Source organism: Athalia rosae, chromosome 2 (assembly GCF_917208135.1).
Source record: "Athalia rosae chromosome 2, iyAthRosa1.1, whole genome shotgun sequence".
Classification (NCBI taxonomy): domain Eukaryota; kingdom Metazoa; phylum Arthropoda; class Insecta; order Hymenoptera; family Athaliidae; genus Athalia; species Athalia rosae.
This window is the reverse complement of record NC_064027.1, coordinates 10,449,464-10,466,301: the sequence shown is the minus strand read 5'-3', so window position 1 is coordinate 10,466,301 and position 16,838 is coordinate 10,449,464. Positions and strand designations below refer to the sequence as shown.

General features: G+C 41.3%; 1 protein-coding gene across 8 annotated transcripts in view; it reads left to right on the top strand.

Moving 5' to 3' along the window:
• LOC105683830 (guanine nucleotide-releasing factor 2) overlaps positions 1-16,838 on the top strand; it is a 54,498-nt gene that overhangs the window by 20,886 nt on the left and 16,774 nt on the right. For 7 of the 8 annotated variants that reach the window (XM_048650447.1, XM_048650442.1, XM_048650446.1 and 4 more), the window contains 4 exons: positions 14,644-15,094; positions 15,186-15,410; positions 15,527-15,712; positions 15,869-16,176. In XM_048650447.1, the coding sequence (XP_048506404.1) occupies positions 14,644-15,094; positions 15,186-15,410; positions 15,527-15,712; positions 15,869-16,176 (1,170 nt within the window). Of the gene's footprint in view, positions 1-3,284; positions 4,027-14,643; positions 15,095-15,185; positions 15,411-15,526; positions 15,713-15,868; positions 16,177-16,838 lie in introns of those variants that run through there. The other variant, XM_048650448.1, reaches the window with a different exon arrangement.

Here is a 16,838-nt window from a genome sequence, read left to right as displayed (position 1 = left end):
CACCTCGAGTCGGAAAAATTCCCGATATCAACGATGAATGCTTATTCAGTAGACCGCCCTCTCGTATCTCCATAATATATCCTCCTACTGCTGCTGCATGCTGCTCGTACTGGTGCAACGTACAATTTTCATTATTAAACTTCATTTAGGATGATTGAAAATTATGCGCACAGTAAGAATCTTCTCATCCAGACCCGGAAGAATCCATCATAAGTTCCGAACTTTCGAGAAATTATGGTCATCTTTTTTTCAAGTTCTTAGTTACGTCCTTTAATGCCATTGTACGGTTTCTAGAAAAAGAGGTTTCTTCTAGAGTTTGTTCAATAATTTTTCTATCCCAATCCACGAGAGGAATAGATACGTGCATGGACATAAGTATGCTGTATCCTATACCATACCGTCGATTAGAACAAGGCGATCAACCGGTCATCAATTCCTCTGATCATATCACAAGAGCTATATGGTTTCGTTGTCTGGCGTAACAATTAGTGGTATCGGTGTACTTTATATCCTATTGATCCATTTATTTTCTTGATCAATGAAGTAGAGAGTAACCGCACGATCCAGGGTGAGTAATTTGATTAATACCGCTAGTGGGAAAATTGGAGATAGCGGAATATTACGCGTCGCTCTTTTTCCATTCCCTTTTTTTTGTTCGTTCGTAAGTAATTATTAATTATTTGGAGATGCATGGCTTGCAATGAAATCAGCTCTGATCAGATTATCGATTACATGAGTGAGTCTCTTTCGACCATCGGTCCCTTTACACACATATCTTATCTATATTATCGAGTCTGGAAATATTGAAGGGAAAAAACCATACCGCGAAGCGAAAATTCTGTAGATAACTTGGGTGGTAACGGTTCTAGAAATTTCAGAGGACGTCGCAGCTGCGAAATGAACAATTAATTGCATCCGATAAAGAACGCTCGGACATATAGTTTTGGCAAGTCGGCCTGGAAAGGTGCGTTCCCAGTTCGTATTAGCCTGGATAAATTGTACATAATCGGAGTTGGTATACCTTGGCCACGTGAATGCGTCCATTGTTCCGAGTGATTCAGTTTCTCTACGTTCTTCCACTTTGGCGAACGATGTTCAAATAAGTTTCGCGATTATTAATTTTCGCCTCGTCAAGATGTCTCCCGGTGCTTGACACCGTAGAGAAGCATTTATTCCAAAAGTTTCGAAGGGGGTTGTCGCGGCATCGTCGCCTGTGAACGTACGTTTAATCTTACAGTTTAAGTTTAGAATGAGCTCACCGTTTTAATTTGGTCGTCAGACTTAATATTCATCTGACCTTAAGACCACTGCTGGCGCGCGAGAGACATTTTTACCCACTAATAAATTTAGCGCATGACCTCTTCCATCAGACCATATTTTTCTTTCTTTTTTTGCAATCCTTCCGATCCTCCTCTGTTCGATATTCACTCATACTCTTCATGGTACAATAGAGGGTACAATGCTACCACCCACTCAATTTGTATCCATGATGGCTTCTCGTAATTACATCTTGATATCCAAAGTAAGACGCCGACAAATTTCCAATAGGTCGATGGTCGGCCAGATAAATAACGTCGCATTCTTCGGGTTCACTTTCGAAAACGAAATACCGCGAATCGCGGAGATAAAGAAACAATGAAAAAGGAATCGTACATACGGTGGTAAATTTTCGCTGGTCTACCGGTACAATGGCACAACATCGTCGGGACAATTCTTCCAGCCCCGATATTTTCGCCGAATCCAAATTGTGTGGTTTCGTTGGTTCGTTCGAGTATTCTCTCGAATAAATTTAGATTATTCGGATGGTCCCGTACGCGCGTTTACAATCCTGCAACGACGACGCCCACATATTCCATCCAGTGCAGCGTCGGAATGTCGTGTTTACTTTGACTCACGCGTGTTCAGAGTAAATTAGAGCTTCACCATTTCAGGATACACGGTTATTCTGATTTTCCGCAAATTACACGGCAGGTCGTAAATATCGTCGCAAATTCACGTATCGAATTATCTCGATTATTCAGCTCGTGGAGAATCTTGGTCATCCGCAAATACATTTCTCTCCTTGTTAAATATACCTACGTGTCGAGCATATTTCATTGTCAGGTAGGTTGCGGTGCATACATCAGATTCACGTTAGCTCAATGACGACGATTATTATAAGGATAATAACAATTTCACAGTGCGTAGGATGATCGGATTATGTGGATGCTAACGTATGTGCATACGTATGCACGCGTATACCGACATACGTGCATTTAAAGTGGAGGGGCAGAATGGGGGGGAAGAAAAGGAAGAACAAGAAAAAGAAAGGGGAACGGGAAGTCATTGACGAATCAGCAGTGCCTTCACGATTTAAGCACGTACCGCGCGTATATCATATGCTTATAGAGTGCAGCAAATTATACCCGTACACTTTTCATCGCACGGACGACGACGACGACGGCGATTTGATGCGAGTGCGGTGCAGCTGAGATATCTTAATTCGAATACCACTTAGACCTTTGAAGATGTATTATTAGTTTCGAGTGTACGCAACGTATGAATTATCTACCTGTGCACGGGAAGCTTAACTTTCTCTTGAGATTACATAGGTGTAATGACGCGCGGATATACGATCGTGTAACTACATGGTATGATAATACTTTCTTGGAATACAGATTTTCGTGATAGGATTGATAAGTCCGCTATAGATATGGACAACGTAAACTGCTGTACATCGTGTAGAATAATGAATAAATCAATCGATGATGTACGATATTTAATAACACCGTTCGAATAAAACGAACGAAGCAAGCTCTTATCCGTAAATTATATTTTAATTTCGTATCGTATCGTGAAATGTCATCGAAAATTCTCATCCCGGATATGCACGTTGCACGTTGCACTATTGCAATCGGCATAATGGTATATCGGAAGAATTTCGAACTTTCGTAGCATTTGGGGATTCTGAACGACTCGAGCGAATCTTCTGCGATCTCTGGGCGAGTTGGAAGCTGCTCGTTTGGAAGGTGGCGAATGAAACGCGTTTCACAAAGATGAAGATGTTCTTGAACTCCGACAATAAGTTATTCACCATCAGGGCCGATGTCTTACACGCACCTATGCTGCAAAGAAGTCGCGGTATGGTCAGCGCGGGCGGCACGCACTAAAGTCATGCCGGAGAAAGACACTCGATATCCTCCTCCGTAGTAAGGAACGCCGAAGGGAGGACAAGCGAGGAGACGACGGAGAGAGAAAAGGAAAAGAAGGAGACGAGATGACGGCGACGAGATCGTTCGGGGGCAGGGCTAGTTAACAGTCGGCGCGCACACGCCACGCCGTCCGGACGTAAGGTGGAGGCAGTTCTGACTCTGATTTGAATTTTATTTCCCTCAACGATCCGACGAAATCAGTCGCCGTTATCTCCTACGAGTGTTTTACTGAAAAAAATACCATCGCTCAGAATTAATCGCTGCTCAATTTCCGATCCGTCAAATTTTGCGCACGATTGGCGCTATATGTTAATCTCGCACTCGGCGAACCGCGCACTTATGAGTAGTAGTGAAAATCGGACTCATTCGTTATCTCCACGATCTTATCGGGCGACCACTCCGATTGCTGACGGAGAAAAGTTTACCTCGTGTTTCCCGGACATCGGATTTGGACGATGATATTTTTAAAGCATGTGCTCCGTGAGTGTTGACGCTCTTATCCACGACAGCTTTGGATCGCCCGTCAGAATCTCCCGCGATTTCATAACGCGTTGATGTCAGTACCTATCCCAGTGTAACGGAGTGTGAATTCCGGCCGGAGTGACCGCCTGATACGCGGTGAAAGTGTTCTCGTTTTTCAACGAGCAAAATTAATTACAACGCCGTTGACCGTTCACCGTTTGGTCAATCGTCAGACCGAAATCAGTCCGAGCGATAAGCCGATCGAATCAAATGATTCTGGCGAGTGTTGAGGACTTTGCGGAAAATTGAAAGTAAATTAACGGTGCTCGTAATTGATCGCCTGCGAGAGCAACTCGGATCCGACACCTGCAAGGTTCGTTGACGATGTCGTTTGTACTACAGTCCTCTCCAAACCTAACGAGACGACCCAACAGGTGTCTTACGTGTTCCCGACTTTATTTTTCACAGTCACAAGCTCCACACCCATTACTTATAAGATTGTAATAACGGATCGATAAAATGCAATGGTCGAATAACTCTCATTTGTGTATTTGTACAAGCAATCCATGCATTATTTATCGATCATTCGTATGTAATTAACATACACCTACATCGGATCAACGTAGGACTTGGAAATCAGACAACGCGACTCGCTGAGTCAGCTAGTTTTCAAAGCTGTCTATTCGTACCTAGACCCTCACCGTAACCGTAACGATTGTTTGGATCTTATTTTTGTAAACAATCCTTTCCGAACATGACGAATAACTGTGTATAGATGTAATCCATTGATGCTGTCACAAGATGAGATCACCCATACCCGGTTAGACGGCGAACCTAGGTGGGCAATATCACCGCTAATTTTCTTACCGTGAAGTGCGAAGGTCGAATAATGTTAAGTCATCGGTATACGTTTTAATATATTCCCACCATGTGAGCTCTTCATATATTTCACAGCCGTCCTCTGTCTCGATGATTCAAGCGCATTTCCGAATAACTGGAATTTTCCAATCACGAAGTGGTTCCTCCTTTCTTTTTTCCAAAACCGCATGAGAAAATGAGGAGTGTAAGCGAATCTGCGGATACAAATTGTCGGTGGATTCCCAATAGTGTGGAATCGAAGAGAAGATGGTCCTTATAATAGGCTTTCGAACGAAAGAACTTTGAGATATTTTCGCCGCGAAAGAGAAAGGCAGAGGGTAGATTGATGACCTGAGATTTGTTCGAGTCCATACACTCTCCTTTTCGCGATATCCGACAATTTATCAAGCGTAAGATCGTTAATGATTCTTTGAGAACCTTGATTACAATGGCATTCGTGCAGCACATACGATTAAAGAGACTGTTTGCGATCGGGCTGCTTCCTACAATTCCTATGCCTACGCGCTGACGTCGACATTCCGCCCATGACGTCACATTTGCCACCCGTTATGGTCTGGTGTGCCACAGGCGCACCGTATATAAAATTGTAAATCCGGGTTTCGGCGGCAATGAAATTAACTGGATTATTGAACAGTATAATTGGAAATAGCTGAGCGCCGTTGGTTCGAATTGGATCGGTTGATAAGTACACTCGAAACGATTCAATTACCGTTCATTCGTACGAAAATTGAGCATTCTAGCCAGTAGTCTACGGTACAGATTCACAATTATCTAAAACTTTTTACATCGCAGTTCGACCAGGCGATTGTTAACCAGTTTCAATAGCGACTTATCCGCCTGAGCCGTTTGATATTTGTACCCGATCTGTCCGGAGAAACCACAGTTTTCTTTATCGTTGTGGTTATTACGAGCGGACAGCTCTTTTTCAAGCCAACTCACAAGAAACCGAAGTTAATCTTTCACACTTTTTATCAAACATCTGCGTTAATTAGAAGGATGTCGAGAATATGGTACGTGGTTCACGAGATATTCCATGTGCAGCAGAATATGACGATAACGAACGGATTCTCAAATTCTTGACTCGACTCAAGTCAAGTAGACGAGCACCTGCGATCGCACTACCTTAGTGTTACCATGTGCATGCTGGTGCTTAGTAAAGAGCAACAATTTATGCATTAGGATGTGGGAATTTTTACTCGTACCACCTCACTCGCCATACGCTCGAACGAAAACACCCGTAATGTAAAGTGCTGCACTTTGAGCTCGAAGTTATGCTAATGGCGATCCGCAATACCCTCATATTCGTACGCATGCATCTATATGTACGTACGGTACGTGCCGTTTGCCGAAACAGATGCATGCCCACGAGTGCAGGGCTCACCGTTCGTTATCCGTAGCTCTCGTCGCCTGCGAATACATTCATCCCTGACCTTACGCACCACTCATTATACACCTGTGGACATGTGTCTTGTATTATAAGAGATACGTGCATTAGTGGAAATTAACTCGTCCGTCACACCTACTGTTCGCGTAGACACTTGTGCATACTGTATCGGGCGGTTTAAAATGTTCTTGTTTTTACTGTTTTCATGAATAGCCTTTGTCAGAATACTTGGTGCAATTATTCATGCAATGAACTGTATAAGGCGTGCAATGTGGGATTACGTATTGCAGGTTGTCCTATCTGTATATATGTCACATTCGCAACGCCACTTGGAATGCCTATTAATTGGAGAGTGACGACGTCTTTTCCCGTTCGACAGTCTAAATTTACTGTAATTATTGTTACGCTGGTAAAGCGTATCTCCTTTGGTTATGGACATACTCAATGATGATGATATTTGAAAATGCGCAACACCGGAGTTGGAGAATCGAAGATTAAACGATTTCGCATTTTGATTCGGAATACATACCGAAATAAGTAAATCGAAGAGCAGACTGCACCCTCTGCAAATTTATAAGCTTTACATCTCCCATTATCATGTTTTCTCAGTCCGTATGAACGCGATGACTAAATCCATCTTTGCACTTTGGTCAGGAATCAATGGAGGGTGACGAATAAAAATTTCCACACAATTACACTATCGTTTACCGTCGACGTATGACCTCTGGTCACGCTGCGTTGATGTCGACGCGTCTTCTAGATCCGGTTGTGGAAATACCGAGGGAAGTGCTTGTGTAAAATACACGAATCTAGGCCAACCAAAACAGTCGACCAACAAATGAACACGAACGCGATTCCGATATCGCGGTATTGAATGAATTAGCGTTAGATCTTGGATATCTACACCGCGACATCTTACACCGTGGATTGTATTCCCACGAAGATGTTATTGCCCCAAGAAACGACGAGGATGTCGGATCCGCTGGTTCATCCATATCGCCGGAACCGTTTCACGTTTCCAACATATCGGTTCTTGTAATCTGCAGCTGCCGCAGTACCGGAATAACACAATTGCCTATTAGAACTTTGGTAAAAGTTCTCCCTGCAGCGCAGCATCAAATTGATAAAGTTCTAAGGATATGCCAACACAATCTTGAAGTCTGAGTATAGTATAATAATGTATACCGTGTAGCCACCCTACATTTGTTTTTCTCCTCGAGTTCTTTCCGATCGTGATTCGTGTTTTTCTTCTCCACTCTTATCTAACTCGTGGTATATTATACTAGCTCATGGGGTAAAGTTCACGTGCAGAGCTCTTCAAAAACCCAATGAATTTTATTCTCCTCGACTCGGTTGAACCTCGTATACGTTTCTTCCTTAGATACACATCGTGGAGGGGAATGTCGTTCAGGACCTCGTTCGAAATGCTGAATTTACAAGTTTCTCGGAAACTGGGTTGAATAAATCATCTAAAAAAGACGTTGTCGGCCTCATGTAATTTTCTAATTATTATAGAAAATTTTCAAAGCGACGGTCCAGTTCGAATGACCGAAGCTACTCAATTGGACAATCTGTTTAATTATCGATTCAGTGAATATTCGACAGTGCATCGAAAGTGGTGGAATCAATTCTACACTAGCTTCGCAATAAGACATGAAACTAAATACTTTCGATATCTGCTCATACTATTTCTGTCGCGTCTGCGGTTTTTGTGAAATACTTTTTGCACGAAAAAGACTCGACACCTCTCCATTTCGTAAAGCGTACAAACAATCTCATTTCTGCCTTTTCAATGAAACACTTGATTTACCGTTGGGCAAGAGGTCGAAGACGATTTTCATACTTTTACGGCACTAAAGAACTAAACAAGTCTAATCATTGTATACTTTGCTTTTATCGGTTTGCCGATTGCTTTCCGAAACTGAACAACGCATCATTCTCTTGCAGACCTTTGTTTTTTCATTGCCCACGCGTAAAATCCTTCCATCCCATTACTCGACGACATAACAGCAGTCTTCGTTACCTCGTCTAACGGACTGTCAACGAATCCTTTACCTTCGTTGAAGAGCTACTTTATACTTTGCATTAGAAGTTTTCTTGAGTGATGTAGGTATACTGCGTATATACGTACGTCTCAGACGACTTGTTCTTTAATCGGCTCTCTATTTTTTTTCTTTTTCCTCCCTAAGGGTCGAAACCCATGCCAGAATTAATTGGAATACTTCTTCGTCACTCGCCACTCGTCGAGCTCTTTCTTACCTCTTCAGAATATGTCACCATTTCACCCTTCATTTTCCGTTTTCCGCCCTCGAAAGCTAGACGAGGCTCACCTCGTCACATTTTTCGCTTTTACGCGCTACGAGCTGGTCTTCACATAAGATGTAAACATCTTCGTTCCAAGTGTCTCTGCACGTCTACGCAAATCGTCTCTTTGCATTCTACAGTTCACTCATCGTCAGTCCGAGGTCATCTGTCGTGTCCTCTTATCGTCGGGCAGCCGTCTATTCTGTCAAAATATTATATTCCGCAGGGCAAATTTTTACAATAGGTTCACTTCTATAAGCTTTCCTTCTATTCAATTTCGAATGATGCCCGAAAAATTACAATCGAAAATCATTCACTATGGTGTTCTAGCCAGACGGAAAATATTTAGCTGATGGACATCGTCGAGCGTATCCGTGTCGAGAAGCGCCAAGCGGACTTATTGCGGGAACAATTATTATAAACAAAAGGTCTGGCGTATATGCACGCGGCGGAGACCGATAATTGCTGAAACGAAAACTACGCGATATCATCTCTAGCGAATTCAATTTATTTTCCAACTTGTTACTCGGAAAGAAAGAAGAAAAAACCAACCAAACCATTCCAATTTACCACACGAATGAACTATTCAAATGTCGTGAATGTTCCACGGCGCTTGTATAAAAGACAGAGAGATATACGTACGTTTAGGGCCGACCGTCCTTTTCAACTCTCCTCGAACTTTTTTACGTAGGTTCCATATACCGGGTGTTCAATTTTTAGGTTCATGTATTTATGGTAAAATATTACGCTTAAACTACTGTAATACCTGCGGGCTAAGAATTACTTTATGATCCCACTTATTGGAAGCCATTCAAGTTTTTAACCGAGAAATCAGGGGATTTTGCCGTATACATACACGAGCATATATTCCGTCAGGTATATAAGTAGGTATATATATGTGTGTGAAGATATACGTGGATCCACGGAAGGATCTTTTTGGGGAAGGTAATCTTGAGATGAACAGAAATTATCGCATTCCTTATCTTTCCTAAAGTGACGCAAGAATGTAGGTATCACCTTTTATTGGAAATATCCATCTCTTTGGAAATCTCACGTTTCTCGCGAGAAAACCTGTGTTATACATAAGGTATAGTGCCGGCAAAGCATATGCGCTAATCTTGCGCATCCCTTTTTCAACTTCGAGGTTGAAGTTTGTTCAAGTCTGTGAAACTTGTTTCTTTACACAGTACGATCGCATTTATGTGACAAATGCAGTTTCAGCACAAGTTTTTTCTTCAACTAAAAGTCGCGAATAACTCCAAAGATTTCAAGCCCTACGTCGCAATTACGCTCGAAAAAAAGCGGTAAAATAGCCGGTGCGATAAAACCGTGTCGTTAAAACTTCCCCTCTAGACCTCACCCTCTTTTAAAAATAGCGAAGTTTATGGTGTTCAAATCCCATTTACAGCGGAAAATTCATCGCTACTCTCCTACCACAGTCTTATTCTTGCCCGGCTCAAGCTTCTTTCACATTAACCTGCCATTAAAAATACAAGTTTACGCTTCCCTCGAAAAAAAAGATACGGCAAGATAATTGTGTATATGTTATATGTACTTTCAAGATACACGCTGGGCGTCTTTGGGATTCATTGAAAAAAAAATTTGGCCGGCTGAAATTATCACGATGTATTAACGACTCCTCGGAACGTATGTCTGAGGCGTGATTATCAACGTGGTTCGGAATGGACAACTTGGAAAAAAAAAGAAAAAAATAATAATGAAGGACGCGAAACGAAAATACACAAAGTTCAGCAAAATATAAACGCCTGCAAGATAAATTGGGTGTAGAGAGTGCAGCATGAAATGCATGGAAGCTTATCGTTAGTCCAACGATCACGACGTATAGACAATAAAATATCCCCGCTGGGGAATGAATTATTCATCCGAACATTCGGCCAAATCTGGCCTTTAGTTCGTTCATCGATCCCGCCGATAAATCAGCAGGAATTATAGCTGTAACTTTCTTGCACAGAATCACTTTCCCTCGATAACGACGCAATCTTGGTTTTCTCACGGAGTGTCGAATCGATAAAATGATGTTGAAAAAACAAGTTAGGTACTCGATTCACAATTCTCACAGCGGAAACAATGTGTTCACCCATGTATAGCATGGGATGTTACGAGCATGAAATTCAATGTGGACTTACATTGATAACCTCGTTGGCGACCGTATATTGAAACTACTCGTATGTAATGACGATTAATACCGTAGAAGTGGAATTTGGTTTTCGGCGGGATGTCTTCCGCGTCGAGTTCTTTTCTTTGGTAGTTATTCGACGAGATGTACGGTACGTACGGCTCGACGTACGGTCTATTCCGGGCACCAAAAGTCCGAAGGCAATTTAGCGGGTTGAGTTCGTTCTCGACTCGCCTGCAGGTCGTTTGAAGCTGGAAAACGAGACTACTATCTGGACCACATGTTTTAAACGTCTACAGTGCGACGCTATAGTACGTCGGTTTTCCATTCGTCTCGGTTATATATACGCGGAGCGATACTAAATTTAGGAACGTCCGAATGCATCCGATGCGCTCCATGCCGCTACAGTATATAAGCCGCGGCTCCAAAATTCCCGGATTTTAAACTTCCTATACAAAACCCATATTATACTCGGATAGAGATTCTAAACTCTCCCACGGGAAAGTTGAAGTGTGTCCCGTAGTATGCTCGTACGTGTTTTCCCTGTACTAAATTTAGACAATTTTCTATCCGATGGGATGCGTTATTCCCCGCATTGCAGAGGACCGCCGGATGATTTTTGTACGTGAAAGCTACTCACTAAAACTATGGCAACTTTCAAACTAAATCTGGCTGGCTTACCGACTATACAAATATTTTACATCGGTGTCCAGAAGTGCCACAACTATACATATACGTATTGCAGGTCGAACTAAGTCGGTATAAGGTACAACGCCCTCAAAGCTATTTATACACCATACGTAGGAAATTGTTAGATCTCGCACGCAATGGTGTAGAATCCGAGGATTTCAGTTGGGAAACTTTACGTTATTACCTAGGTATACTAATTTTTCTTCTTCATGTTCTCGATTTCTTTTATACTTTCTCGATGTGGTTAGCTCGACCGAATATACCTATAAGAGCTTCGACGCATCCATGCGGGACTCACTCAATCATCATCATTGTCGTTGTTATTTAGTCGAAAGCTTCACCGTAGAGGGTCGATCAATCGTGATTATCACCTGCTGCTCGTACCATTCATGCATAAAGTACTGTATATTCTCTTCGTTTTGTGCAGATAATTAAATAGCATTACGGTGTCGACTCATACCATATTATACGTATAACACGCCGCGAGAATTGATTAGCTCACACGTGCGCTGCTGCACCGTATAACTCGGCTTCATTGCAAATTGAGAGTTTCATAATCCAAAATTCATTATAGAGCGACCGAAAAGCTTCGAATCGATAGGCAATCAAGGTACAGCGGGTAATTGTTGAAGCTCAGAGCTGCTCCTTCGACGTCGGGAGAGTGGATGGTGATCGATAACAAAAAGTAACTCAACTTCCGCAAGAGTGTTTCTACTATGTCCAGACAAATTTTGAAATCGGTGCGAGAATATATATTATAACTTAGAATCGCTTTGACTTTTCTCAATATCATATTTCCATCAGTTACCGTATTTCGAACAAGTTCAAAATTGCGTTCTCCAACTTGTACGCGGGGGCGCGTTCATCCAACCCGCCATAAGGTATAGCCACTCAACAACACCTGCGTCGATCTTTCAAACTTCAATGTATAGAGTATGAAATCGAACGTGAATAGATTATCCGGTTATGAAATATCAAAAACCGTTTACTAATTTCAATTACGGACTCCAAGTTATCGCCAGTTTGCTCACCGCGTATGCATGTTATCACATGTGAACGAGGAAATGTGAATTTTGGAATAATATTTATGAACATTGAAATACAATTGTGAACGATGGTTTCGTAAAATTCGCTGGCTGAATACGGCGGAAGCGTCAGCTGTGGCTTCGATAAATTTACCAGACGATGTGGATAAGCAAGCTATGTAAATCGGAAATTACCATAAAGTAATTGAGTCAAGTTCCGCTATCTGTATTCCGTAAGTACGAGTAATGTGATCCACGTCTTACCTATAGTTACAGTCTCCACGAAATATGGTGATGTAAAGCATTCTCGTATGATAATGTCATGAATTTTTATTTCAAACGATTCCGCTATCGTTGCATTAACGACCAGCTAATAACGCGTTTCGAGTCTTGCGTTACCACTCGAATAATATCAAATATTATTCGAATCCCCGTATCGAAAACAAAAATTTAGAAATATTAAAAAAAAGAAAACCATGAAATAACGTCAAATCACTCACATCACATCATGCAAATTGCTATTGCAGATATAATTCTGAAATACTTATCAACTCTTCAATTTCGAAATGACCATTATATACGGGACAGTGGATTAGATACCGTGTTATGCACGCATTCGTCTACGAATAGGGTAACATCTGTGTCTAGTTATTCCGAGAGATAAATTTTTTTAGAATGGGAAATGGAGGTTTGGATTAGTTTTAGTGAGCAATAAATCGCCCTACCCTCTCGCTTTTATCGTTTCCCCTTATACAGATTCCACTTTTTCATCCCTGCCTCTTCGATTTCGAACTGATACTTTCCATCCATCTTGATCCCGCATGGTGCTGCACTTTCAATTCTGTTTTTAGTTGAAAAAAGAAGCTATACTGTTACACCATATATTGAAAGTTTATCTGTCTCATAAATTTATTTGAAACTACGTGGCGTGAAGGATGTGTATGTAAATGTGGTTCGAAGTTTACTGATCTTTTCTTGTGGATGACGTGGTTTAAAAAATTCAGATCTGTTGTAAAGTCCGATGGTAAAATAAAAGAGTATAAGATGAGCGTCAAAATTGTCATCAGTTGATACAATATATTCTTCATCATGTAATATGTTAGACTTTCGCAATTGCGACAAATTTATTACTCAAGTTGGCATTGTTGTAATTCCTGCACTATACGCCCACACTTTTGATTATGGCGCTATATCGATGTTAAACGTGCGAGTGACTACTCGCGTTTGCGATGTTGCAGATGTAAATACGGAAGGAAAATATAATTTATGTATAACAACGAAAAACGAGTTCATTACACAGCGCTAGTTTCGAATTGAGTTTCAGGATTCTGTCTGATACTCATGCAATACCTTTGTATCTACCTCTGACGGAGAATGTCCACAAAAGTTTTAATTAACGCTTCACAAATAGCTCGGGCTACTGCTTTGTTTATTTGCTTGCAGTTGTAACGCTAAAGTAAACCGTGATCCCTTCACGGATACAGTCTGCGGACTCTTACGGTTTGCAGCGTTTTAGTTTAGATGACTAACTGCATGATTGAATAATTCATTATAGTTTATTACTTTCGACACCGTATTTGTAGGTGAACGCATATAGTTGCGAAGTGCTTTTGAGGTCCATTTTCTCATTTTTTCTAATAAAATAGAATCGATAGATTTTCTAGGTCATAGGTACAAAATTCTTCAACATTAAATGAAGCTTTGGAAATTTACGAGCTGGTTAATTGTCGCAAAGAATTTAAATTAAACACCTTTACTTGCCTGTATCGGGCCCTCGACCTATATGAAAATGTTCGATCTTGTATCATTTATCGGATCGAGTTAGAACTCATAATAATTTCATAAAATTACATGAAAAAGGTGGGGCAACTCAGTTAATTAGGTGAGTAGTTTTGAGAGCAAGAGTTATTCTGCGTTTCATTTTTATTTGTGGTAAACTGGCTCGTGAGTTCTCGACTCGTATAAGGTGTCGGCGTTAATGTTCATCCATCCGTCTAAAGTACGGCCTTGATAGAAGGGTGTACCCAACACTCTTGATTCAATTTAATCTTGATTCCGGATTATACTATACATTTCATGGTGTAATAGAAGCCAGCAATCGCGACCATACGGCACACGCCACCTTGTCATTAATTCTGATTCTCGAAATCTACTCACACAATCAGTCACGCTTGTGCTGCAACCTTGGCGACAAATCAATCCCTTCCACGCTAACAGAATTTCACTCTTTGATTACACTAGGACAGGTTTTACGTCGGATGTAAATTATTCTTATTAGTTTTTCCATTCCCATATTTTTTTTTGCCGCATTAGGTAAAACTAGTAATTTTCGTTTATTATAAACGCTAAAAAATCATCAAATCATATGAATGTGTCCAAGGGTTTTGAAGGTGAAAAAAAGCTACGAAATATTGGTACGCAAATTATTGTAGGGATCCAATTTCGAACGAGATCTGCGATTGACAATTACACGGTGAACGCAATCGATACGCATTCGGTTATGCCAGTGATTACCATTAGCTCTGATGAGATTCGTTTCCTGATGGGATACTTTTTGCGTTGATGTTATAGAAGTCGAGGAACGCCACAGCGGCAAAGCGCGCGGGGGTAAATTGGCGAGGAGAGCTCGCTCCTTCAAGGAAGATTTTCTAGAGAAATTGTCCCATATGCGTTCACCAGGGGGGAGTAGCAGGGGCGGTGGTGTCGTTGGAGGTGGAGGGGTTGGAGGAAGCATCGGTGGGAATACTGGTGGCGGAAGTAGTAGCAGAGCTGGAACGCGTGCCACCTCTCCATCGTCCCCCCGGACACCTCGAGACAAAACTGCCCTCGGAGATCCGCTTGAGAAGAACCCTCTGCATGATCTGCATAATCATGTACGTGATGTACAGGTCACGCTCCGTCACTTTAGAGATGTCGTTTCCAAGAATACGTTGGAAATGCTACCAGGAAATGGGACGATAGTGTTGGAAACTGTTACCACCATTCACAACGTCCTCAAGTCTTATTTACTTTATGAAAACAGGTGAATAGATTCAACTTGAAACTCTGAATCGAGTCTCACACATCGAAAACCATCCAAGTTGAATAACAGATTATCGTCTTATTTTTGATAGTTCAACTCTGGGTTCAGCAACAAATCAGGTATATCAAGCACTGGCGCAACTATTAAAACTTTGCGATGATGTGTTACTACATGGGGACCAGTCATCGGCTCTGAATGGTGAAAATGTAACACACGTCGTTAATTTGGTCGAAGAAGCTGTTAAAAATCTTGTCACTTTAGCTCAAGAGAAAATATTTAACCGGCAAAAACCAGCACCGATAGCCACCAATAATAGGTAATGTTGTAGCATCTTATCACTTCATTACTAAAGTCAGTTTTTTTTTTCAAGAGATTCACGTGACATGTATGAAAAATTACTGACAAGGCGTTGATTAACATTTACATTCACAGAACATCTGGATTTGGATCAGAACTTATGCCGCAACGAAACTCTTTACCTGACATTCCCTTATCCCAAAGAGAGAGACAAATTTTGGAACAAACCGCGACACCTAATAATTTGGTACGCAGTTCGCACAGTTCAGAGTCGATACTGAGAGATTCAAGCCCGCCACCGAAACCACCTCTTCCGGACAGGTATCTGATAGTAAATTTTTTGATTTATTCATCAGTTGAAAGTATTTTCATGCTAGGAATGCATTTTATTCAACTCTGATAGTGATCGTCAACACAATTTCATTTGATAAGGTCAAGTTTAAAACGAATCGTGTATGAAACTTAAAACAATTGCAGGACAAATGTATCTCTTTCTGAAGAAAATAGTTCAACTGGAACACCACCGCCGCTACCGCCCAAGAGAAAAACCCGAGCCCAGCAATTATTGGATGGATCAGAATCTCTTCTTACGTCTAGTCTGGACAGAGTATCTCTCCGAAGTCGATCCCCTGAGGACTCATCTTCTCTTTTGAGTGCTTCTGCTGGGAGTTTAGATTCGGCATTGAATCACTCGCGAGATGAAGATGAAATCCGAGCTATCATGGGACCCAATGACGAATCCCTTAACAATAGTATGGATCTCACCCTTATGGCTACCATCCAAGGTGGGCTTATAAGTTTCTTGGAATATTTAAACAATCTATTTACTGTTCAAAGCTGCTGGTTTCGCGGAAGAATATCATTGGGTGAAAATGTCCGTCTGTAAAGCAAAATTAAACATTGATTTCGTACAACGGTAGAATAGCATTTGCTTTGCTGACCTGAATCAAGAGTACTCACATTTTTGGTCAAAAACAAGAGCATATGAACCAAACAAATATTTTTCCATGGTCTAAAACTGTATGTGTTGAATGGACAACTCGATAATGACAAACAGAACCTGAATATCAGAGTCATTTGGATAGTTCGAAATTTTTGCAGAAGTACAATATTATGAATGATTGGCTACGACAACAGAATTCCCATTGAAACTTTGTCACATATGTATAACCTGAATTACGCAAAATTATGACGTACCATATGCTAGAACTGCCACTTCACAAGAGTGCGTTAACATCGATGAAAGGATTCAGTGCTAGTTAGTTGCTAATACGTTACTAAGATCAAAATTCTGTTGCTCAAGCCATTCGTACAAAATCGAAGGCGGTGCTGAGTTGCGATCAAGTGAGCACCGCCACCCTTGAAAATATCGCAACAAACAAATTCGTATCGTTGTGCATTGTGAGAATTCAGTGCTGATCAGTTGCAGTTTGTCTTTTGACAATTT